We start from the raw sequence: 25,264 nt of genomic DNA on the forward strand, positions 1-25,264 counted from the left end.
TAGCAGACTTTATTTAAGTAAGTAGAAAGAGTATACTCTAAAATAACAATACAAAGCAGAGTGTAGTAAATACGTGAACCAGTAACACAGTCGTTTATTATCATTATCATTATCAAGCATTATGTACTGTGCATAAATGCACGTGCTATACTTTTATAAGAAAGGCAGCGCAGTAGGTGTATTTACACCAGCACCACCACAAACACGTAAAGAATGTGTCGCACTATGACATTCTGTCAGCTACGATGTCACTAGGCAATAGGAATTGTTCAGCTCCATTATAATCTCATGGGACCACCGTCATGGTTCATCATTGAGCAAAACGTAGTTAGGCAGCACGTGACTGTACTTTTGTTCATTATAAAGTACTCACAATGAGACTTCTTGTCTTGAGCAAGTCTTTCATCTTCCTGTGCCTCGAAGTGTTTTTTGTTTTTTGTTTTTTTAAAGAGGGCACAGCTCACCGTGGCCCATGTGGGGATCGAACCGGCAACCTTGGTGTTATTAGCACCATGCTCTAACCAACTGAGCTAACTAGCCAACCCCCTAGGGTTTTTTGGTTTTTTAATTTTCTTGACCCCATACCATATTGAGCATTGTGTTCAATAAGGATTGCTTCCTGTATGAGCAGGTATATGAGCAAAACAGATTTTAGAAGTGAGGAATCCGAGGCTTAGAGTAAGTAATTTAGCCCAAGGTTGTGGTTAGTAAGTGGTGGAGCTTAATTTGAACCCAGGTTTGTTTGACTAGAGTCCAAATGCTTAGCCCCTACATATATTGCATATGAAATAAGGAGGTAGGAATAGATGTGTTCTTTCAAATGAATGTTAATCTCAGAATAGTTCCTATTTGGGATGCTGTTATCATCTAAAATACTTTGCAAACTTTAGTAATTTCTTTCATAATCTGTTTCAAATTACATATAATGTCTTTCATTAATGGCAGTTATTTGTCCTCTGCAGAATTCTGGAAACAATTTTAAGTCATTTGAAATTTACAATAAAGTGAGGTGATCAAGATAGACAATGTTTAGCTTTCTTCCTTCAAAAAAATCTGAATATAAAGTCATTGAACTGATTGTTCCTCCACATATGTGGCTTACTTGATGAATTTCCAAAAATATCTTGAACCATGGCAATCCCATTGGAATATAGGTACCCAATAACTATTTTTGGACAAGACAATACCGTAATAATTAACACTGTTCAGCAATTTACAGTTTTCAAGGTGCTTTTGCATGCTATTCAATGCAATATTCCTGGGGGTAAGAAGAAGACACAAATAATTTCATTCGGAGCAGAAGATGCTACAAAAGAGAAATTCCATCCAGTTGGAATGATCAGGGAAGTTTTCATGAAAGAGGCAATTTAAGGTAGCACTTGAAAGATGGGTAGAATTTTTCTCGTAGAAGAGGACATTTTAGTCAGAAAAAACAGAATTAATTATAAATAGAAAAAGAAAACTACAGGATATATTTAAGGAAAATAACAGTTTGCAACCCAAGGAACTGTGGAGGAAAAGCATTTGAGACAAAACTGGGAAGTTAGATTGGAACAATGGTGGAAGGTCTTAAAAGCCAGGACTTTTACTTAACTTGGTAGTTAACAAGAAACAAGTGTGTGTGTGTGCAGGAGAACTAGGAGATTAATCTGGTAATGGTATATAAGCTGAAGAGACAGACTGGGAAACTGACTGCAATGTTGACATACAGTTCATGAGAATGGTAATGATAACATTAACTAGGGAGAAGAAGGGAATTCATGCAAGAGATTTCTAGGTAGATGTCTATAGAATTTGATAACTAGACGGGAGGGGTGGAATCAATAATAACTAGGTATCCAACTTAAATAAATCTGAATGCAGGTGATCAACTTAATCTTTGGGAGAGGATGAGGAGAAAGAATGAGAGAAGGGCTTAAAAATGAAACTTTGGCAAACACAAGGGGTGAGAAAACTAGCAGAGCCTGAATTTGAGTAGTCTGGTTCTAGAGGTCTTGCTCTTAATGGTCACACTCTCTAAGAGAAGAGTGAAAGGCTAAGATTATAAACAATGCACTGAAATTGGCAATGAACAGATCATTGGTGTTCTTGGATAGGGGGTTTCCTCAGCACCTGCTGCTACCGTGCTTACCTATTTCACTGAGAAAAGAGAAGCAACTGAAGAGAATTTTTGCACATTCTCACCAACAAATCTACCTGCCTACCTAAGCCTTTTACCTGGATTCTCTACCTTCCTGTTACAAGAAAAGAACTGTTTGTGGATCTATCACTTGATCCTACCCTCTTCTACTTACTCAGGGAAATCAATCCAGAAATTGTCCCATCTCTATCTTGTATCAATATTCCCCCCAAATGTACCATTTGCATCAGCTACAATTGTTTCCCATCTTGAAAAAAATAAACGACACCTTGACCCCGCATTTCCCTCCATCTTCAGCTCCCTGTCTCTGTTCCCATTTTATTTCTTGAAAGAGTTGTAGTATTTCTACTTCTCCTATTCTCTCTAGAAGCCTCTCCAATCACTTCACTTCCCTTGTCAAGATCCCCAATGATCACCTTGTTGCCAAATTCACTGGTTATCTCAGTCCTCATTTTATGCAACCTATATAGCAATACCTGACAATTGATTACTCTCTCCGTCTTGACAAATTTTCATTACTTGGCTTTCAGAACATTATTCTCTGGTTTCTGTTTTCACTGCTCATTCCTTTTCAATCTCCTTTGCAAGTTGCTCTTTATCTCAGTCCTTGGACCTCTTTTCTATCTATACTCACTTACTTCCTGGGCAACCTCATCCATCTCACAGCTTTGAAGGTCATCCATATACAGATAATAAATTGATGTTTCCTACTGATACCTCTCTCATGAACTTCGGACTCACATAGCTGATGCCATTTATGTGTCTGGTTTCCCAGCCTCGAGATGTCCATAATTGAAATCCTGATTCCTACTCATTTCTCACAAGACTGCTCTTCCCTCTTTCCTCCCCTGGTCCATCTGGGAAAATGGCAACTCCATTCTTCTAGTTCATGCAGTCTCAATGGGGCCAATATCACTCCATAGGGGAAAAATAATTGGTTCTTGGGGGATAAAAAGAAAAATCTTAGGCATTACAATGCTTTGTCACCCTCCAAAGCTCAACTCTACCCAACAAAATCTTATTCCTTAATTTCTCTCATTTTTCGGGGTATGACACAAGCAGCAGTGACACTGAACTCACAGATGATACACAAAATGTATGCAAGGCCAGTGCTACAAAACTATAAGAAATAGGTAGCTGTGATTGGAGAACTTTCTCTCCCTCATTTGCCCTACTTTGAAGTCATAACACAGGAAGTGGCCTACACATGACTATTGGCTGTCATTTACTACCTTGTGAATGTTATGATTCTCAGTGCTTTGCATCTGACTTGGGCTTTGAGAAGCAAATAAAAATAGCTTATATTTTATTATTTAATTCTACAAGTTACTCAATTAATCTTTAGCTATATCAAATGCCGAGAAGAAAAAATGTCAACAATAGCTAAATAAATATCTAGCAGCTAGTAATTTTCTCATGCCAAATAAAAGTTAAAAGTTCACTAAAATTTTAATATATTTTCAATTGTTTTACTTTTTCTGGAAAATAAGTTTTTTAAATTAAATGTATTGAGATGACATTAGTTAATAACATTATATGTTTCAAGTGTACAATTCTATAATATAGTATGTTGTACTGTGTGCTCACCACCCAAAGTCTAGTCTCCTTCCATTACCACATATTTGACCCCCTTTACCTTCATCATCCTCCTTCCACCTCCCCTCTGGTAACCACCATACTGTTGTCTGTGTCTGAGTTTTTGTGTGTGGGTTTGTTGCTTTCAATTTTTTATCCCATATGTGAGTAAAATCGTATGGTTCTTGTCCTTTTCCGTCTGACTTTTTTCCCCCTTAGCATGATATTCTCAAGATCCATCCATGTTGTGGCAAATGGCAGTATTTCATCCTTTCTTATGGCTGAGTAGTATTCCCTTAAACATATGTACCACATCTTCCTTATCCAATCATTCATTGTAGAAAACTTAGGTTGTTTCCATGTCTTGGCTATTGTGACTAATATTGCAATGAACATAGGGGTACATATATCTCTATGAATAAATGTTTTCAAAATTTTGGGTTAGATGCCCAGAAGAGGAATTGCTAGGTCATCTGGTAGCGCTATTCTTAATTTTTTGAGGAACCTCCATACTGTTTTCCATAGTGGCTGTACCAGTTTAAATTCCCCTGCGGTGTAGGTGGGTTCTTTTTTCTCCACATCCTCTCCAACACTTGTTATTTCTTGTCTTATTGATAATAGCCATTCTAACAGGTGTGAGATGGTGTCTCCTTGTGGTTTTGATTTGCATTTCCTGAAGAGCTAGTGAAGTTGAGCATCTTTTCACGTATCTGTTGGCCATTTATATGTCTTCTTTGAAGAAGTGTCTGTTTAGGTCCTCTGTGCATTTTTCTTTTAAACAGGACTTTATTGGGGAACAGTGTGTTCCAGGACTTCCAGGACTTTTTCTAAGTCAAGTTGTTGTCCTTTCAATCTTAGTTGTGGAGGGCGCAGCTCAGCTCCAGGTCTAGTTGCCGTTGTTAGTTGCAGGGGGTACAGCCCACCATCCCTTGCGGGAGTCGAAGAATTGAACTGGCAACCTTGTGGTTGAGAGCCCACTGGCCCATGTGGGAATCGAACCGGCAGCCTTCGGCGTTAGCAGAATGGAGCTCCAACTGCCTGAGCCACCGGGCTGGCCCCCGTCTGTGCATTTTTTAATTGGATTGTTTATTTGTTGTTGTTGCTGTTGTGGAAATATAATAGTTTTGAATAATTTTTTAAAAAATGATTACATTGCTGTTATATGTTTATGTAAGTTGTAATTTGCATATGTAAGAAATTACAATTTATGTAAGGAAAGTTTACTCAGCAAATACAGTTATAAAGTTGTTAAATATTAATAGTTTTAACATTTAAAATATTTAACTTAAAGATTTTAGTCATTCTTAACTGCATTGAATATAAAGAGTAAGGTCTGGGTGGCCAGTTAGCTCAGTTGGTTAGAGCACGGTGCTAGTAGCACCAAGGTTGCCGGTTCGATCCCCGCATGGGCCACTCTGAGCTGTGCCCTCCTTTAAAAAAAAAAAAAAAAGAGTAAACTTCATGTTTACTCTTGCAGAAAGCACAGCTATACACATTGTATTATACATATACAGATACACAGCATATCTGTAGCATTAAAATTTCACAGAGGTTGAGGGGATTAGGAAAAAATATCTAAAATGAATCTTTAGGGACAATGATAAGGAAAAAAAGGCTTTGAGAATTGCTCAGGTCAAAAGCCTTGGTGTCAGACTTGTTTCTCCCACACTCCCCTTAAATCCATGAACATGCTTTTAGGCTCTTCCCTCAAAATAGATCCAGGATCTGACACCACTTCTCATTATCTTTTTTGCACTCTGGTACAGATCACCATCATTTCCTTGCCTGGATTATTCCAACAGCCTCCTTAACTGGTGGCTCCGAAGTCTATTTTCAACATAGCAACCAATGTGATCATTTAAAAAGATTGCCATGTAACTTCTCTGCTTAAAAGGACTTCCCATCTCATTTCAAAGCCAACATCCTTACAGTGGCTTTGGAAGGTTCCACACGAACTCTCTCCCTTCACTTCTCAGACCTCATACTGTACCACTTGTCCCCTCTCTTACTCTTCTCCAGCCACACTGGCCTCCTTGTTCTTCCTTTAATATGTCAAGACATTCTGTTTTAAGAGCCTCTGCACTTGCCGTTCCTTCTGCCAGCATGTTCTCCTCCTCCTCTCCGGTATCTGCTTGGTTACCTTGTTCTCGACATTCAGATTGACAAGGAGAAAATTCTGAGAAGTCCTAAATTAAATTATAGCAGGCCAGAGAGTGGAAGGAAGAGACAAAAAGGGGTTAATCAGGTAACCACGGCAGTGCAAAACCAACAAAAGACTGCTTACACTGCCTTAGTGTGTTTTGGAATTATTAAATTAACTTCCAGGTGGCCATTTCCAGATTATCTAAAAAAAAAGAGAATAGCTAGGCTGCTACTGAACCCCAGGGGTCTCTGTTTCTTGTTTATGCATGAGTTTTATGGACTCTCTTGGGCCTATCCCCTTTGTCTATAGCTAATGTAAATTCTTTCAGAATGGCTTATAAATTTCTCCTCCCTACTCCATGTGTAAAAATGCCTGCAAAACTCAGGGACTTGGACATGTTATCCTTCCTACCTAGCTATGTTGCTGGTGGTTTAGACTCCACGCCCCAAAACCTGTCTTCTTTTTTCACCAGCAATGGGCTAATAAACTCTTTCTTTTAAAAAGGCTTTCAGCCATGAAGTTCAAAATTTTTTGTTTAACAAGATAAAGTGTCACTTCCTTCCAAAAGCCCTTCCGATTCATTAAACCACCATTCCCATGCCCATCTAGGATCACCCACACGATACCGCCCATCTCCCTTACTCTGCTTCATACTTCTTAATAGAACTTACTACTCCCTGACATGTATTTGGTTATGGTCTCCTGACACTAAGCCCTAGAGGGAAGGAATTTTTGTCCGTTTTCCTGTTACTCTATCCAACAGGTAGAACAGTGAGTGCTTGGTTCAACACGTTCAACAACTTTTTGTTGAATTAATACTAGATATGAGCTCGAAAAAACAGATTCTCTGCCTCAAGAAAAGTGAGTCTACTGGGGTGACATAAAAGAATTGAAATATAATAATTACATGTGTTCAGTTGGACACGGAAGCCTCCAAATCTGCCCAGAGGATTTACCTAGACAGATGTGATAGAATGATGCTAATCAATATTACTTAAGGCTCTTGTAAATTATAATGTATTGTACAATTCTGAGATTGTGCCGAAGGTGAGACCATATCCTGTCTTTTATCTTTTACTCGTCTCCAAAATTTTACGGGGAAATTTTCGTTTCACTTAATTTACTTCCTCTTCATATAATCCAAATAGTCAAGCGGCTATGAATGGTATGGTCCAAGGGGACTGTGAAATGTTGCTTCGTCTGGGAGTCTGCGTAGTGAATGGCTCGCTGGAGCTGGCGCATGCGCACCTGTCAGAGGCACTGCAAGATGGCTGCCAGCCACTTGGTCGAGCGTCGGTGCCCCGAGGAGTCAGCAGCGGCGGCGGCGGCGGCAGCCGCCAGAAAGTAATAGTGGCCGCTGAGCGGTGGGAGTTTCCCGGCCTTGTTATGTGATCTGGATAGCCCCAAGTGAGAGACCTCGCTGGGAAGCAAAAGGCGGGGCGGCGGTGTAACCCCCTCCCCCAACCTCTCCTTAGTTTGACCAGTCCCCTTACCCTCCCCTCCCCGCTTTTCCTCCCAGTCCGCTACACGCGGAGGTGCTGCGCAGGCGCACAAGTAATTGAAGCGCCTCCTCGGCTCTAGGGGTTTGCGGGCTCCTGCGCGCGCTTCTCCTTCTTCTCCCTTGATTGGTCAGATTGCCCCGCCATGACACCTCCCCCTGCTCTCTAGGTTGAGAAGGAAACGGGGGGCGGGGCCAAGCGGCGCGTGCGCGATACTGTTGCTGTTCCTTTGCTGCTATTGCGTTGCAAAAAAAAAAATCCTGACTAGGTAGCCTTGGGCCTTTTCTGTACTAGAGGATCTAAAGGAGAGAAAAAGATTTCTGCAATCGAAGGGGCACTCGGGTAGTATTAAATTTAAGATATTCACAGCCGCCCTAACAGGAGTGTGGGGATAGGAGTGGGAAAGGGCCTTAGCGTAAAGAGCGCAAGAGTATAAAACCATTAGTTTGGGGCCAGCCGTTTTGAAAGGCTTTGCAAGGACCTGTTTTCTGCGTAATTCTTGCCTGATTACTGACTAGTTTACACACAACCCCTTGAACCATTCTGATAAACCTTCGAAACCCGCAGCCCCTCCTTGCAGCGTGCTGGAGCCGCCAGCGTGCCTAGCAGCTGGCCTGCCGATCCTACCTCCAGAAGAGCCTAGCGCGTGCACCACCCCCACCCCCCGGCCTCCTTCCCCACCTACGGCTTTCACGCACTCGCAGTGATTGTTTTGCCCGCTCCCGCCGCCGCCGCCGCTGGCGCCGCTGCCGCCGCCGCCGCCGCCGCCGCCGCCGCCGCCGCCGCCAGAGGAGCAGCAGCGCTTGTGCAAACCGGGAAGATGGCGGCCGGCGGCGGCGGAGGCAGCAGTAAGGCCTCCTCCTCGTCGGCCTCTTCGGCAGGGGCTCTGGAGTCCTCGTTGGATCGAAAATTCCAGTCGGTAACTAACACCATGGAATCTATTCAAGGCCTGTCGTCTTGGTGTATAGAGAACAAGAAACACCACACTACTATCGTCTACCATTGGATGAAGTGGCTCCGGAGATGTGAGTGTTGGGGGTGCCTAGGGGAAGGGAAGACCGGGGAAATGGAAGGAAATACCGCCCGAATCGCTTGAGGTTTTCCCATGGAGCCACTGCATTTGGCTGGGGTTGTTCACAGTAAAGCTTTGACCCGAGTGTTCCCAGACCCAGACTCCTCCATTCCTAGCCAGGGTTTTCCTGAATTGCGGGAAGCTTAGCATTTCGTGGATATGTAGCCACTGACTTGGTGTGACCTTGGGCCGTTGGCCCCAGATCTATAGCGATTTACACATTATGTCTTTTCAAAGCCTCGTAAGGTACCGTTGACTTTACTGAACCTTCACGGAAATTGTCGCGTCCGTTCGTTTCTTCTATAGGCCGTGAGGTGTTAATGATTTCTGGTTTTCCTGATGCTAGACAAGCTCTGATCTAAGCACCACTAGTAAATCCAACTATTTCGCTGGAATATGTTGGACCACTCTGTTTTCTACTGACCTGAAACTTGGGATGTGTAATAAGAAGGGTTTATCTGGGTGAATGTTAAACAACGTGTGCTCCACATAGAGCTGAGGCGACCACCTGGGAGGTTTCCCTGTTACCTGTGTTTGCTGCAATGAAATACAGGCTTCTTGATAATGACCGGAAACTACTGTATGTAGTCAAGTATTGTCAATAATACCTTAAAATGAAAAAAAAACCCACATCCGACTACTTTTTAATCACTTGAAATACCTTTTTAAGGAATTGAGTTTGGTTTCATAGGTAATAATCAAAACAGGAAATCAAGAAATGAGCTTTTTGAATATATAGTACGCCCCCTCCCCCCAGTTATTACTTTTTTGCCTTCGTGGGGCAGTTTTTCCACTTTGCTGCTTTACTACAGAAAAGAGGTCTAGTAAACTGTCAGGAAACGTGGATGGTGTGCCAAAGATCTCAAATCTTCTAGGAGGAAGTGTGGAGAATTCACTGTTGCTTCCTGCTGAGAAGAGAGGGTTAACTTTCTTCTCAGGGATTTTTGAATTTTAGGTCTTTTGTTGCTTCTGTATTTGAATTTTAGCTCTTTTGCTCCCTGACCATGGCTTGTCATCAGTGATACCCGTCATCCAGTTGTTCTTATTCCACTTCTGCCATGGCCTCTGAAGTGTTTTGATTTGTGTTTACCTTTTAGGGAACAGATGGATAAAACTTGCAAAATCATAGGCCCCAAGCTTTCAACCATTTGTATATGTAAAGTTATTGTTGGGAGAGATGTTTTGTGGCTCTTTGAATAATAAATGCTCAAAGGGTTGTAGAACCAAGACGGATTACCTTTATTTACCAATAGCAGATCAAAGTTACTTTCTTTTCAAGAGGTAAAATTAGAATATATAAAATCAAGTATGATAACAGTCCTCAAAGACCCTTACATATTAAGTACCTGCTATGTACCCAGCCCTTTACTGTCATTTATAATATATCTCCTATCTGAAAATAACCCTCAGAAATAGATTTTTAAATCATTGGTATAGAGATGGGGAAACTAAGGCTCGGGATATTACCTAAATTGCTTAAGATTACACAGTAAAGTGGTGGAGTTAGGATTTGGCTTCACCATATCAGATGATATCAGATGACAGTGGCCACATTTAACTTTGTAAAAGAACGTTCTCAAGATTACTCCTTTAATGCGCTTGGTCCACCAGTGGGAGCAAGCAGTGTTCATGTGAGCCTGAGGACATGTTTTCCTTAAACATAGTCTCCTTCCTGTTTTAAAACATTTTTTACTAAATTATGCGAGCATTTAACATTTTCTACCTTTGGGCTCTGGTGCTTTACCTGTATGGTTACATCATTTGCAAGAATACGTTGGTCCCCATCCCTGCCTTGTGGGATTACAAATGACAATTGCAATATTTTTTTCTAGTCAGCAGTGATGAGATACACTGGAGTCAGAATTTTTCTGTCTCTGCTATTGTTGATATTGTGCCTGAGTTTATTTCCCTTGTTGATCTTTTACGAGGGCAAAAAATGATTGGTCTGGGAAGAAAAGACATCATTTGAAGTGCGTTTTATATATAGTTTATAAAGTTAAATGCTTTTGACTTTGTAAAAACCTGATTTTTGTTTTTCCCTAGTGGTATGCAACTTAACTTTCTAAAATAGTTAAAGGTAATTTGTAGTCGATTTGTATTTATAGTTGACCCTGAACAATGCAATGTTTTGGGGTACCAATGCCTGAGCAGTCAAAACTCTGTGTATAACTATTGACTCCCCTCAGACTTAACTACAAATAGCCTACTGTTGACTGGAAGCCTTACCAATAACATAAACAGTTAACACATATTTTGTATGTTACATGTATTATATACTGTGTTCTTACAATAAAGTAAGCTAGAGAAATAAAATGTCATTAAGAAAAATCATAAGGAAGAGAAAATACAATATTACACGTATTTATTGATAAATACATCCATGTGTAATAACTTCATATTTTTTCACAGTTGGAATTATTTTAGTTTGAGTTTGGTTTCTAAGTCAGCTTTAGGCAAATTTGTGAAGTAGGTGTTTTTGGCATTCCTGCCTTTCTGTCCATTTTCCTGATGGCACTTTTGCTTCTCTCTCTTTTTTTTCTGGCATCCGTTATTTAGTAATTTTTATTTAGATCTCTGAATTTAAGTAACTATGTTAGCTCTTCCCGAGATATTTTCATTTTGTCCTTTATTTCATAATGTATAATAAGAAATTTTTGTTCACTTTAAAGGAAATAATTTAGAAAAGGCAAAATATATTCCATGGGTGGGGTCCTACTGATTTTATTTAGGCCTTTAATTTGTTTGACTGAGGCATTCATTACCGTCATTTCTTAAGTGATCTTTCTGTAGCATAAACAGATGTCATTCCTGTGCTGTAAAATCCTCCAGTGATATCCCATTGCAGCAGGGTTAAGATCTAAACTTCTCTTACTGTGGTCAACAAGTTCCTACACTATCTGCCCTGCCTGCTACTACTCAAGCTTCTTCTAATCCCGTCTTGTCATTTAGGTGCAAGCTCAAATATTAACTCCTCAGAAAGGGTTTCCATAAGGACCTTATTTCAAGCAGTCTCTTCAGTCGCTTTCTAGTACATCACTTTATCTTCCCTATGAAATTACCTTATTTATTCACATGTTTATTGTCTGTCTGCTCCCATTAGATGACAGGGCTATGCCTTCTTGGCTGCTGTATCCTCAAGCAGCTGGAACAGTGTTTAGCACAGAGTAAGCAATCGGTAAATATTCGCTAACATAATTTTGTGAAATAGTTAATCAAGAACTTGAATTGTTCTCATTTGTTAATCAGAAAAAAACAGTTATAATTTAGTGAAAGAAATCGTAGATATGGTTGTCGGCAGGTTGAAGATACAGCTCTTATATGGACTTGATGTGTAATTTGACCAGATTATCATTTCTATACTTCATTTGTCACTCCCATTTTTAATGTAAAATGGGAATTAGTACGGAACAGTAGAAAAATACATACTTTAGAATTAGATCTAGGTTCAGATCATAATTCCATCGCTTAATACCTGGGTGACTATGCAAAGTACTTAAATTGTGAGCCTCAATTTCTGATCTGTAAATAGAGATAATAGTCTCTCAGGATTGTTGTCTAGGTTTAAGAAGATAATACATGTATTTTAGCATATGTCCTGGCGCAAGGAAAACATTCAGATTATTATGTTGACGATCATGATGCAGAAAAAGATAGTCTTAAGATCTTGAGTGTTTAGAATAATTACGGCAGAACTTCGTTTTGGGTAGTGCTGGAAATTACATTCCCAGTCAGGGGCCGATGAATTGGACCTGCATCTGTAGTGAATTAGCGAGTGCTCTGAAGAACTAGTAGGACAAAATGGAAAGTATTGTGTTTATGATATCTCCATGTTGTCTTGTTTCTAACTATCGAATAGTTGGTCTGTTTTATAGATGGTGGTATGAGAACTTAAGTGAGTTTTTGAAGGAAAGGGGGATATAGGGAAGTAGAATTACTTGTACTGCAGAAAATCTGTTAAGCTTTCCCTTGAGTTATTTTCGGTACAAACTGTAAATATGTACAAGATTAAGAAAGTATAATACCTACCCCTCTACTGATCAACCCACTTTACCGTGTTTCCCCGAAAATAAGACCTAGCTGGACAGTCAGCTCTAATGCGTCTTTTGGAGCAGAAATTAATACAAGACCCGGTTTTATCATACTATACTATAAGACCAAGTCTCATATAATAAAATATATCATATAATACCGGGTATACTATACTATAATATAACATAATATATAATATAATATAATACCGGGTCTTATATTAATCTTTGCTCCAAAAGATGCATTAGAGCTGATTGTCTGGCTAGGTCTTATTTTCGGGTAGTAGTTATCAACTTAATGGTCAAATCTTTTTTCACTTAATGGTCAAATCAACTTAATGGTCAAATCTTTTTTCTTCTATCCCTTTTCTTTTCCCCCTCCCCCACTTGTAGCAAATCTCAGTGCAGTCTGGTATTTTTTCTCTAAGAAAGACTGCTATATAAACATGGACTAGCAAAAAGAAATCTCTTCATACAGGATTAATTTGTTGCAGAGAATTTGCAAAGTGTAGTTACCATTTTTGATCTATGGCAATGGTTTCTCAGTATGGGTCTCAGGATCCTTAGCTGGACGGTGAAGATGGTGTTCAACAAAAAATTTTAACATCCATGGCTGAAAGTCTTTTTGAAAGAAAGGGTTTATTAGGTCATTGCTAGCCAAACAGAAGGCCAGTCTTGGACGTGGAGTCTAAACCACCAGTAGCTTGGCTAGGTAGGGAAGACAGAGTGTCCGTGGTCTCTGGAGCATTTTTATACATCAAGTAATGGGAAGGAGTAAGAAAGGTGTAAACTGTCTGAGAGAATTTACATTCCATTAGCTATAGGCAAGGGGTGGGAAGTGGGGCCAGCTCTGGGATAGGCTCAGAGTCCACAAGAAGAAATGTCCCCTCCTGTGGATTGGCTGTGGGCAGCAGTCCGGAAAGCCCACATGTAAACAAGAAGCGGAGGCTCCTGGAGGTCAGTGGTGCTTGGCTGGAATAATTTGCGGAAATAGCCACCTGGAAATTAATCCGAAAGTCCAACAAACACAGAAGGAATATGAGCAGTCTTTTGTTTTTTGGTCTGCAGCCATGAACAGACTAACAGTTCTTTGTCTTTCTCTCATTCTCTGGCCCTATACTTTAATTTAGGATAGCTCAGAGTTTTCTCCTTGTCATTTGTAGCTGGACCATGAAGATGGTCATGATTTTATAGCTAACTTTTATCAAGTGCTTACTATGGGTCATGCACCGTTTCAAGCATTTTGCACACATTAATTCATTCAATCCTCACAGCTCTTTGAAGCAGGTATTATTATGATCCCCATTTTACAGATGAGAAAACAAAGGCACTGAGAGGTTGAGTAATTTGCCCATGGTTACAGAGCTAATACATGGTGGAGCCAGGATTCAACCAGGCAACCTTGGTTTCTAGTATGCACTCTTAGCCACTGTACCAGACAGCCTTTCCCACTCATAAAATATTTTCTACAACGCAGCAAACCCTTGATAACCTACTTTCTTCAAGATTAGGCGGTATAGATGAACTAGAATGTTGAGATTTTAAATCTTAGTGGGTTTTTGTGTGTGTGTGTGTGTGTGTTTGCTTTTTGTGGCCAAACTGATTATTTTGTGTGGACTTGAAGTTCTGATAGGCATTTATTTATGTTTTCGATTAATAATAAAAGGGGAAAACAAATTGAACATGTTGGTTATTAAAGCTGCCTACTAGATAAAAATCTTGAAATGTGAGGTACATTTAGATTAAATAATAAACAGTTTTCTGGTGGCCAACACTGGTTGGGTACAACAGTGGTAAGTGGGGAGTGCAGTCTGCCATCTTATATTTGATATTTCAAAAATCTGAGGTTCCAGGACCGTTTTCTGCAGTGGTGGCCTCTGAAAGGTAGCTATTCCTTTAACTGTTTATTTTGTAATCCATCCTGTATAGGTGACAGGTAGAGTATAGCAATACTGCCATAGGCGGAAAGATTTGTAATCACATATATGGGTACAAATGACTAATACAGGTGGGCTAGCTATAGATTCTAACCGAGTTGCAAGGTAAATTTTGCTTATAAGTCCCTAGTTTGCATTCAGTTCTTTTAACAAATATTTATTGAATACCTATGGTGCTGGGCACTGAGGATACAGCAGGTGAACAAAATGGAGAGATTTTTTTTTTTTTTTTTGCCCTCATGGCACTTGTACTCTAGTAAGAGGAGATAAATAAAATTACTTAGTAAAATATTAAATATATTAGGAGCTAAAATATTAGAAGTGCTGTAGGGAAAGCGGGGAAGGGGGATACAGCGTGTTTAAGGGAGTTTGGAGTTTTAAATTAGGTGGTAAGGGGAGGCCTCCCCGAGGTGGTGACGCCGAGTAGGGAGGGGAAGGGAGAATGTTCCAAGAGAAAGAGAACAGAAAAAGACCAACATCTTGAGGTTAGAGTGTGCCAGGTGAATTTAAGGAACTGCAAGAAAGCTTTTGTGGCTGGAAAGGAGTCGTTAAAATGCGGATTAGCAGATGAACTCAGAGGTTATAGTGTGGGGGGAAGGCAGGTCACAAAGAGTTTTCTAGGCATTGTAAGGACTTTGGCTTTTATTCTGAATGAGATGAGAAGCCATTTGAGCAGATGAGTGATGTGAACTGATTTATGTTTTTCAGTGGTCACTCAGGTTGCTGCAGAACATAGATACCAGTTAGGGGGCTATTGTAGGAATCCTGGGGTAGGTGTTGGTGTTTTGGACCAGGCAGTGGCCAGTGCAAGTGAGAAGAAGTAACTTATTTCTGGATCTCTTTTGAAGGTAGATTCTACCAGATTTCCAGATGGATTAAATGGGGGGTAAGAGAGGAGAATACCCCTCCATTGTATTCTGAAATTATATTCAGAAATAATTTTGGGGGGCCTCAGTGATTAGAAAGAGTTGACATTTATTGATATGGGAAAGGCTGTAAGTGGAGCAGATTTTTGGGAGGAAGATCAGAAGTTTATAGTTTTGAATATGTTAGGTTTGGGTCGTCTACATTTAATATCTTTATTGAGATATAATTCACAAATAGAAACTTCGCTCACTTACAGTGTACGAGGCAGTTGTTTCAGGATATTCACGGAGCTGTGCAACAGTCGGCACAGGGTGTCTGTTTAGTGTGTAGATTGTCCTTAGAGCCACCAGGCTGGAAGGGAGCTACAGTCATGCGCCGCCTCACGGGCATGCGTTCTGAGGATTGCATCGTCAGGCCCCTCGTGGCCGTGCGACCATCACAGCGTGTCGCCTCCTGCACACCTGGGCCACGAGCCTGCGCAGCACGTCACCGCCCTGAGCACTGCAGGCAGTGGGATTTGTGGATCTAAGCCTCTCAAACACAGGAAAGGTACCGTGAAAAGCGGTATAAAACCTGGTGCACCGGTCCCGGGGTAGCTTACTGGTCCTCCTTACGGGGAATGGAGCGGGCAGGACTGGACGTTCCTCTGGGTGAGTCAGTGAGTGAGCGGGGAGTGACGGTGAAGGCCTCGGACGTAGTGTGACTCTGTAGACGATACACTCTGTACACTTAGGCTACGCTCCATTTATAAAGCAACGTGACATGAAATCAGGCACAAGAGAAAAGGATGCGATCAAGGCACGCGGTGAACACGAGATTCTGAGGCCGCCGCCGGCGTAAGACGACACTGTCTACAGCAAACTTGTTACGTGGGAAGAGTGCGCTCCAACGATAAAATGAGTCTAGTACGGTAAATACGTAAACCGGTAACAGTCGTTTATTGTCATTTTCACGTAGTATGTACTGTACATAATTGTATATGTAATTGTGTACTTTTATACACGTGGCAGCACAGTAGGTCCGTTTACAGCGGCGTCACCACCCACGAGGATTACCTAGAGCTGCGATGTTACGGGCTCTGTCACTAGGCGATAGGTATTTTCCGGCTCCATTATAATCTTACAGGGCCACCGTGGTATATTCGGGCTGTCACTGCCGCGCTATGCAGTACGTTGACTGCACTGGGGGCGGTTAGAGAAGTCAGTGTGGTAAGAGGACCCCGAGGAGATAGAGAAGAGGTTCAGAGAGAAGGCCTGGGGCATGCCGGCATTTTAGATGCCTCTTTCTACTTACTTGGTCTGATGTGTTCTTGGCTTAAGTTCTTTTTGAGATTCAAGGTAAACTTGAGCTTAGCTTCCCAAAGAAGTAATAAATCTGTTTCGATCTCTTGCATGTTTCCACTCTCGTTTTAGGCTTAATAGCACATCTGGATTAGTGAGGCATAAGCTCTATCGCGATTCCCAATTGTAAAATTATTGCATCAGCGGTCCTCTCCCTCCCAGTTGGATGCACAGGCCACCTTTTCTTTATTCCATCGCCCTAGCTTCATACAGATGTGGGTGATATTTTCCATATTTCCTGACAATGTTACAAAACATGGAACTACCTTAATTATAATGTATAATGATTGCAATCGTATAAACTAAAGGAGCGTTTTTATCTATATTACGAGACTTTACAAGCCTTTAAGTTCTTCATTTAGCTGCTGTGTCTCAAATGCAGAAGAGTGGTGTGATATACATGGCCCTAGGTGGATCTGAAACAATATGTAAGAAATAATTCCGCTATACATCCCGTAGTAAGCTAAATGAATTATGGAGCACATAGGCATTCCCATAACTCAAAGTGTGAAACAATATTGACAAACTTCAAACGGTTCTGTGGTATGGAAATATCTTGAAAGGAAAATTTTGTTGGCAATGGAAAAATTCTAATATTAAAATTTGCTCAAACAGGCCACTCCAAAATTACAGGTTTGGCTGTAGAGAAGAGATGAGTGTATGTATGTGTGTAATTTCTGAGGGAGTAGAGACTGACTGATTTTATTCTGAGTGATTGGGACTGATTTTATTCTTAGTGATTGGGCTTCCTGCATTTCATAAACTGATAAAAAATAGATACATCTAAACTACTTTTCCTCCTAGGCTTTTGTCAAGCAGTTATGATCATGTTTTTCACTTTTCTCAAGTATTTATTGTTGTATAGCTGTATTTTGTAATGTTCAAAGGGGCTAGGTAAGTTAGTTGTTTTAATATTTCAAGTTAATTTTAAAATTTCAACTATCTGAGAAATGAGGACAAAATGAAGCTTTTTAACGTGCAGAAGGAGCTTAGAGACCCTAGTTAAAATTACTAAAAAACTTATCACTTGTACAAACCAGCTTGACTTGAGTTTCTCATCTGTTTGTCAAGGAAACATATAGTAGTTGGTGTTTTGTTGTGCTTTCAGATTTCACTGTCCCCACAGATTTAATTATAGAACACTGGGAAAATGCACATCTTGTAGAGAAAGTAGTAGAACCTAGTTACTCCTTTTGGGAAAAGGCACCATTCCATCTGTGCTTTGAAACATTAAAAGTTTTTCTGGCAAAGATAAAGACAGTTTAAAAAATACTTCATTCTTTCTATTCTTCTGTGAGAGAGAAACATTGAAATAGAGGCTCTTTGATGAAAGAAATGAAATGTGTAGTATGCTGGGTGTAAGTTTTGTTTGTGGCTTTTATCTTGACCTCATTTCTTTTCGTCCCTCCTCGTCACTTGCTAGTGAGTAGTTTCACTTACTTTCACTGTATGGTTCTTGGGTACCCACTAGGAGAGAGAGAGAAACAGAGAGACAGAGAGAGACTTTATTACCCCTTAGTTAAAGTGGCATTGTTAGAGGTGAAAAGATCTTTTAATGTTAGGAATTCTAACTTAACCATGTTTAATTTTAAAAAGGCCAGAATGGATCCTGTGCTGTTGTGTTCCCTTTACCACTGTATCATAATGCATCATTTTTAAAAAGCTACTGCATAGAAAGTGCCCCAACTAGAATGTAAGCCCACGACAGCAGGGACTTTGTTTTGTCCACCATTCTGTCCTCAGCACCTGGAAGAGGGTGTAGAACATACAAAAGGCTCAATTAATGAATCTTCCTTAAATCTGACCCCAGACCACAATTCGAGAAATGCCACTCTAGATGTTACACAGTTTTGTCAGATTTACATATGTAGGGAGATGTACAGTATTGTACGCCGTTAGCTGGCCAATCACAGGACTTTGGACTCCAGGAGGCATTATTACAGTCAGTACTTCGCCTCTTAAAGCCTCCAAATGGGGATGAGAATAGTACAGCCCACCTTATCTGATTGTCGGTGATATTAAAGATAATTCATATAAAGTGCTTTGCAAACTACCTAATATTTGGAAAGCTCAGCAAATGGTAACTTGTCATTTTTAAATGCAATTATGGTATGTCTACATTTCATTACACCATGTTTCATTCAGGCCTGTCTACTTAAGTTTTAAATTCTTCCAGCTAATCCTGCATACTCGAAGTGAAATTTTAAGGTTTATAGTCCAAAGGAATGAAGTTGGATTTTTATTAATACTAGTGAATGCCTGGAGAACACATTAATTTGAAAACTGTTTACCTATTTTTATTATTTTAAGTACCTATTTATACAACATCTTACAGTTCTAGAAATTCATAGCATTTAACAATCTTTCATATGTTTTCATAGTTATTATGCTAATAAGAAAATGCATCTCAAAGAAGGTATTTCAAAGGTATAACAATATCTTTAGTATTGCTGGATTTTTAAAATAAATAACCTATTAAAAACAAGGGGGTTTCTAAAAATTAAAGTTGGAGTAATTAAAGACCAAATATTAATCATATTTTTATTTAAATTATAAAATTTAAATTAAAGGTTTTCTTTTTTTTTTTTTTTAAGAAAATTTCATACCAAGACATTTTGGAAGCTCCCTCTCACTTTTTAAAAGATTTAAAAAACCTGATCATAGAAAAGAGGTTTGAAATTCATTTATAGGGCTTCCTTACACGTATATACTGTGTTTGGTATCAACTAGGTTAAGAACTCGTTTTCATCTCTCAGACTGCCATGTGCAGTACTTATGTGTAAACTGACAAATGTGGATAAGATACAGAGAAAAGAAAACATAGCAATGAACAAAAATAACAGTATGACTTTGTACTTTGTACAACAGCAAAAAGCTGTGATGTTTAGTTTAGGATTTCACTGTCAAAGTTTAGGAACTAGCGAATTAGAGTTAAACCTCGTTTCATGCTACTGGACTTTAGTACCTTTACTAAAATGCTTCATGAATTTCCAAGAAGGGTGGTGGGGGATAGGATAGTCAGCATTTTCTAAATTTACTTGACCATGGAATCCGGTTTTTTTCTTTCTCGTTATCTCATGTGATTAGTGTCGCAAGAAACGTGCTTTGGGAAGCTTTGTTATGGAAATTTTTCCAGGAAACCCCCAATTAAAGAACAGAGAGCACCAATTTATATTTGTGTGTAGTAAAAAAGGCTTCGTAGAGGAAACAGTCGTTCAAAAGGATGGGATGCAGGTGAAAGAAGGCATCCCAAATATAAACAAAGGTCTGCATCAGAAGCAGGGAGTGACCGTCAGAGGTACCCGTGGCCAAGTGAGGATGGAAAAACAGAGAAGGAATAAAAGGCATGATTTTTAAGACATAAGGGGCAGAACATATGTTAAAAAGAAAGGAACTGTGTGTAGGCATTCAAGCTACCATAGTGATCGTAACACTGGACCAAAGTTATTTTTTGTAATTCTGATTCAGGATAATTTTGGATTTTATTCAAAGCTTTTAGAATTCCAATACCGAAATCAAATCAGCAAGGTCAGATATTGAATATATTTCATACTTTTAAAATAATCGTATTCTAAAACATCAAGTAAAATCTGAATTGATAAAAACATAAATATTAAACAGATTTAGCACTCTAACAGGAATCATCAGCTGCTCGTAGCTTTGCTGCTTCCTTTGACCTTGGTCTTTTTGCCTGAGCCACCCTTATAATTGTCAAGTGTGAAGTGTGATGCAAACGGTTGGGTTGGACTTTTTGCATATTTCACTCTCTGACCGATGCTTTCAGAACCATCCATCTCTGGTTAGTTGTTCAAAATTGCTTGAAATTTTGCTTTTTTTCTTGGCCAACTTGGGAAAGCTTGCCCTAATGGAAGTCTAAATCCTTTCTTTCCTCAAGGAGAGATACTTTTTTTATGGAGGGTTTATTCTCTTAGGTGCAGATCTACCCTGTAAGTGGGAGGTGACAGGGTAGAGGGGAGTTAGTCAGGGGTTGCCTGAGCTGGTAAATAGAGTAAGGAGTTTGTGGTGCAAGTTAGAGGGATGGCGGTGGGTGAGTGGATAGGAAAGAGATAAAGATAAACCAAGAAAGATCAGCAAAGCTGCTTTGTGTTATGCCAACAGAAATACTGTGTTTGGCCTTTAAAACAACACAGTGAACTGCAATATCTGACACTGATATTATGGTTACAAAAAAAGAAATAATACATTTGGGGTAAATGTTAGGATGCCATTGTGATCTAACCAAATGACAAAGATCTGAATTAGTATAGTGTAGTGGAGAGGGCAGGAAGGATCTAAGGTGTTTAGAAAGTAGAATTTGGTAGAACTTGCTGACCAGTTGCGTGTTGGGGAAGAAGTTAGAGGAAAGCTTGGAAGACGGATGCTGTGGATTCGTTCTTGGGTGACAGGGAATTTGGGAGGAAGAGCTAGATGATGAAAGCAGGTTTGAACATATGATGTGGGAATGTATACCGTGTTTCCCCGAAAACAAGACCGGATCTTATATTCATTTGTGCTCCAAAAGACGAATTAGGGTTTGTGTTCAGGGGATGTCATCCTGAAAACTCATGCTAGGGCTGATTTTCAGGTTAGGTCTTATTTTCAGGGAAACACGGTAGAGGCCATGTGAGAAGAGTTGTTAGTAGATAATTAGCCATTTGGATAATGCTTATAATCCTAATATTGGCTAATATTTGTTGATAGTTCTGTACTTGATGCTATGCAGGGAGTTTTACGTGGATTATGTCATGTGATATGGACAACCTTTGAATAGGTAGGCACTGTTGTTGTCCTGTTGTATAGCTAAGGAAAGCAGTGTTTCGAAAGGGGCATGCAGCTGGAAATAGGGACCTTTACAGCCAGGTCTGACTGACTTAAATCTGTTCCTAACCACATACCATATTGCGGAGGGAGCTTTGGGCTCGAGATGGAGACTGGGAATTGTAAGCCTGTTGACGGTAGTTAATGGCTGAGCACTTCGAGGGGCAGGGTTTTAAGTGAGAAGAGAATAGGGCCAATCAAAGAACGGAAGAAACACCCGAGTTTCGGGGGTTAGCAGAAGAACAGGTGTCTTGGGTGGGTGGAGGAGAGGATCAGAACCAGTGATTGCCCAGAAACTCAGGGTGGAGCAAGCTTGCCAGCGGAGTTTCAGGGGAGCGTGGTTCTGAGAGGGCGCACAGTTGTACTGGGCAGAAGGGTGAACGGGACGACTTCTATTTCTGCTTAGATGGCACGCTCGCTATTTTGCAGGATCCTTCCACTAAAAACAGAACTAAATCCTGCAAAAATTGCAGCTAACGTAATTTCATTTTATTTTTTTATTTTTTTAAAGATTTTTATTGGGGAAGGGGAACAGGACTTCTTTGGGGAACAGTGTGTACTTCCACGCCTTTTTTCCAAGTCAAGTTGTCCTTTCCATCTTAGTTGTGGAGGGGTGCCATTCAGCTTCAAGTTGTCCTTTCAGTCTTAGTTGTGGAGGGCGCAGCTCAGCTCCAGGTCCAGTTGCCGTTTTCTAGTTGCAGGGGGCACAGCCCACCATCCCTTGCGGGAGTTGAACCGGCAATCTTGTGGTTGAGAGCCCACTGGCCCATGTGGGAATCGAACCGGCAGCCTTCGGAGTTAGGAGCATGGAGCTCTAACCGCCTGAGCCACCTGGCCGGCCCCAACAGCTAACGTAATTTTAAAAAATAAACTTTAGCATCGCTTTGGATTTACAGAAAAGTTGCAGAGATAATACAGAATTCTCGTATACCCAGCATCGTGTTAACATCTGACATTAGTAGAGGCCGTATTTTATTTGTGGATTTCCTTGATTTTTGCCTAATGTCTTTTTCTGTCCCAGTATCCTATCCAAAATTCCACTTACATTTAGTCATCCCGTCTCTTTAGACTCCTTCAGTCTTTAGCAGTTTTGAGGAGTACTGATCAGCTATTTTGTAGAATGTCCCTCAGTTTGGGTTTCTTTGGTGTTTTATGGATTAGTTGGGTTATAGGTTCCTGGGAAGAAGAACATAGAGGTAAAGTGCCGTTTTCATCACATCAGACCAAAGGTATCCTAGCAGCATGACACCACTGACGATGCAGGCCGCCATCACCTACTGCAGTAGTGTTTGTCAGGTTTCTTCACTGTAAAGTTACTCTTTTGCCCCCTTATCCTGCTGTACACTTTGGGAAGAAGTCACTGTGCACACGACACATGAAGGAGCGGGAAGAGGTTTCCCCTGGAGGGGGCAGTGTCTGTGGAAATTATTGGAAAGTCTATGTATGGAAGCTTTTTGATGCATCATTTTGATGCATCCGTGGGTGTGCTAAAAAGTAAGGGAGCTCTCTCAGGGTCTATTGTCACTTACAAAAGTGAAGAATCAGCTCCCGTTCTTCACTGTGAAGAATCAGTTCACAGGAAAGCCAAGGTTGCCCTAAAGGCAAATGCCCAGATAAGCATGAAAGAGAGACCGTGGCTTTGGCCCCCAGCCGGTGAAAGCTCTGTGAGGAGGATGCTAAATCAGACCAAGGTCAGTACCACCCCTGACGTTGCCAGAGCCAGTGCAGATAATGTTTTGAGAGGAAGCGCCTTCTGATTAGGCTCTCTGACTTCCCACAGATAAAATGCAACAAAATATAAACTCACAATAAAAGAGAATTATGAAACACAAGGAAACCAGCCACTATGAGTGAGATCTGGTAGAAACAAACCCCTAAAGACTTAAGCTGTTGGAATGGTAAGATACAAAATATAAAACAATTGTGTATAAAATGTTTAAATTAATAAAAGATGGAATCTAAAAGATAGTAAGAAATGAAAGGCTCTCAGACGTGCTTACATAGATTTGTAAAAGAACCAAACTGAAGTGTTAGAAATGAAAAATAACAGTTGTTGAAATTAAAAGTTCAGTGAATGGATGGATGAATGAAATGAAAGAGGGATCTAAAGTAAATTCCCAGGTTGTAAGCTTACATTTTTAAAGGCTCTTCCACTGCCGTGGTAAGATTAGACTACTGGGAGGAAAGGACAGAAGCAGAGAGACCTATTATAATAGCACTGTAATAGTCCCGGGGAGAGGTGACGGTGGCTTTCACTGACTGGCAGGAATCAAGGTGATAACAGATTGCTAACAGCATGAGAAAAAAGAGAGGAATTAAAGATAATTCCCAGGTTTGTGTCCTGAATGATAGAAGCATGGAGTTGTCATTGACTAAGTGAGGAAGGCTTTGAGTGGACAAGATTTAGGGGAGATCAAGAGTGTAGGTTTTGCGTTTGTTTTTGTTTTAAATTTTTCTTGGGGAATGTTGGGGAACTGTGTGGTTTTCCAGGACCCATCAGTCATTGACCTTCAATGTAGTTGTGAAGGGTGCAGCTCAGCTCGAAGTCCAGTCGCTGTTTTCAATCTTAGTTGCAGGGGGTGCAGCCCACCATCCCATGCGGGAATTGAACTTGCAACCTTGTTGTTGAGAGCTCGTGCTCTAACCAACTGAGCCATCTGTCCGTCCCTCAGCGGCAACTCGTTGTCTTCAATTTAGTTGTGGAGGGTGCAGCTCATTGGCCCATGTGGGACTCGAACCGGCAACCCTTTTGTTCAGAGCTCACGCTCTAACCAACTGTGCCAGCCAGGCGCTCAAGAGTTTAGTTTTTAACATGTTGAGTTTGTGATGTCTTTTAGATAGTAGTTAATGGAGATGTCCGGTTAGATAGGTAGATACGTGGGTCTTGAGTTAAGGGAAAAGGTCTGGGCCTTTGTCAAGGGAAAGCATAAATAAACAATATTGGGAATGGAAAAGGAGACATGCCTATAAATAAGTAGAAATTTAAAAAGTATATGAACAACTTTATGCCAAGAAATTTGAAAATTCAAATGAAATGGACAAATTCCTGTAAAAATAAATTTAAGAGTGATCCAAGAAGAATTAGTAAATTTGAGTAGTTTTGTAAATACTAACCAGATTGAATCAGTAGTTTATAAAATCTTCCTATGAAGAAAACATCAGGCCCAAGGAACAAACATTTTGGGCCACAGAGCAAGAAGGTGCTTAAAGATGAATGCGATCATATCCAAAGGATGTAGAAGCTTACTCAGAAGGGATTTTACTGACTGCATGTGGGACAGTTTGTGTCAAAAAGAATAATAACAGTAATGAATGAAGAAACCCCGCCCCTTGAATCCATAGGCATGTTATTAAAAGAAAAGAGAAAGAGAACAGGGAGGGGCAAAAAGGGGAAACTCTTCTTTATAGAAGAATGTCAACCAATAAGTCGCATATCTTTTTTTTGTATGTTGAATATTAAATGACTAAAAAAATTTTGTTTAATAGTGAATGGTAAGTGAGGAAGTAGAGAGAGATATCTGGCCATTGTAACAGACGGTTAGTTCCAAGTATTTGAATGAGAAGGTAGCTGCGATGGATTATGTAGTTAAAGGGGGTTATTTTCAAATGTGAGTGACTTCAGTATACTGGGAGCCATTACCTAGTTTTTTAAAACTGTATTACTAAAGTACACGGTAAATAAAAGTTAAACAATACATGTGTTATAAAATGAAAAGGAAAAGTAAGTTGCCTTCTATCTTCTTCCTCTATATGCCCAGTCCCATTATTAATAATTTCTTGTGTGTTTCTTGTGTACATGAAAATTGTTGTGCAACCATCACTACCATCCATTTCCAGAACTTGTT

At 40.2% G+C, this 25,264-nt stretch overlaps 1 protein-coding gene across 3 annotated transcripts in view; it reads left to right on the plus strand.

Moving 5' to 3' along the window:
- The first annotated feature begins 7,189 nt into the window (after positions 1-7,189).
- Positions 7,190-25,264, plus strand: part of RPRD2 (regulation of nuclear pre-mRNA domain containing 2) — a 65,382-nt gene continuing 47,307 nt past the window's right edge. Inside the window, exon 1 of one of the 3 annotated variants that reach the window (XM_033092494.1) lies at positions 7,190-8,382. In XM_033092494.1, coding sequence (XP_032948385.1) covers positions 8,178-8,382 — 205 coding nt within the window. In that variant the 5' untranslated portion in view covers positions 7,190-8,177. The remainder of the gene's footprint in view (positions 8,383-25,264) is intronic. The other 2 variants (XM_033092493.1, XM_033092492.1) reach the window with 2 other exon arrangements.

The sequence above is a fragment of the Rhinolophus ferrumequinum genome, chromosome 22, assembly GCF_004115265.2.
Source record: "Rhinolophus ferrumequinum isolate MPI-CBG mRhiFer1 chromosome 22, mRhiFer1_v1.p, whole genome shotgun sequence".
In the NCBI taxonomy this organism is placed as follows: Eukaryota; Metazoa; Chordata; class Mammalia; order Chiroptera; family Rhinolophidae; genus Rhinolophus; species Rhinolophus ferrumequinum.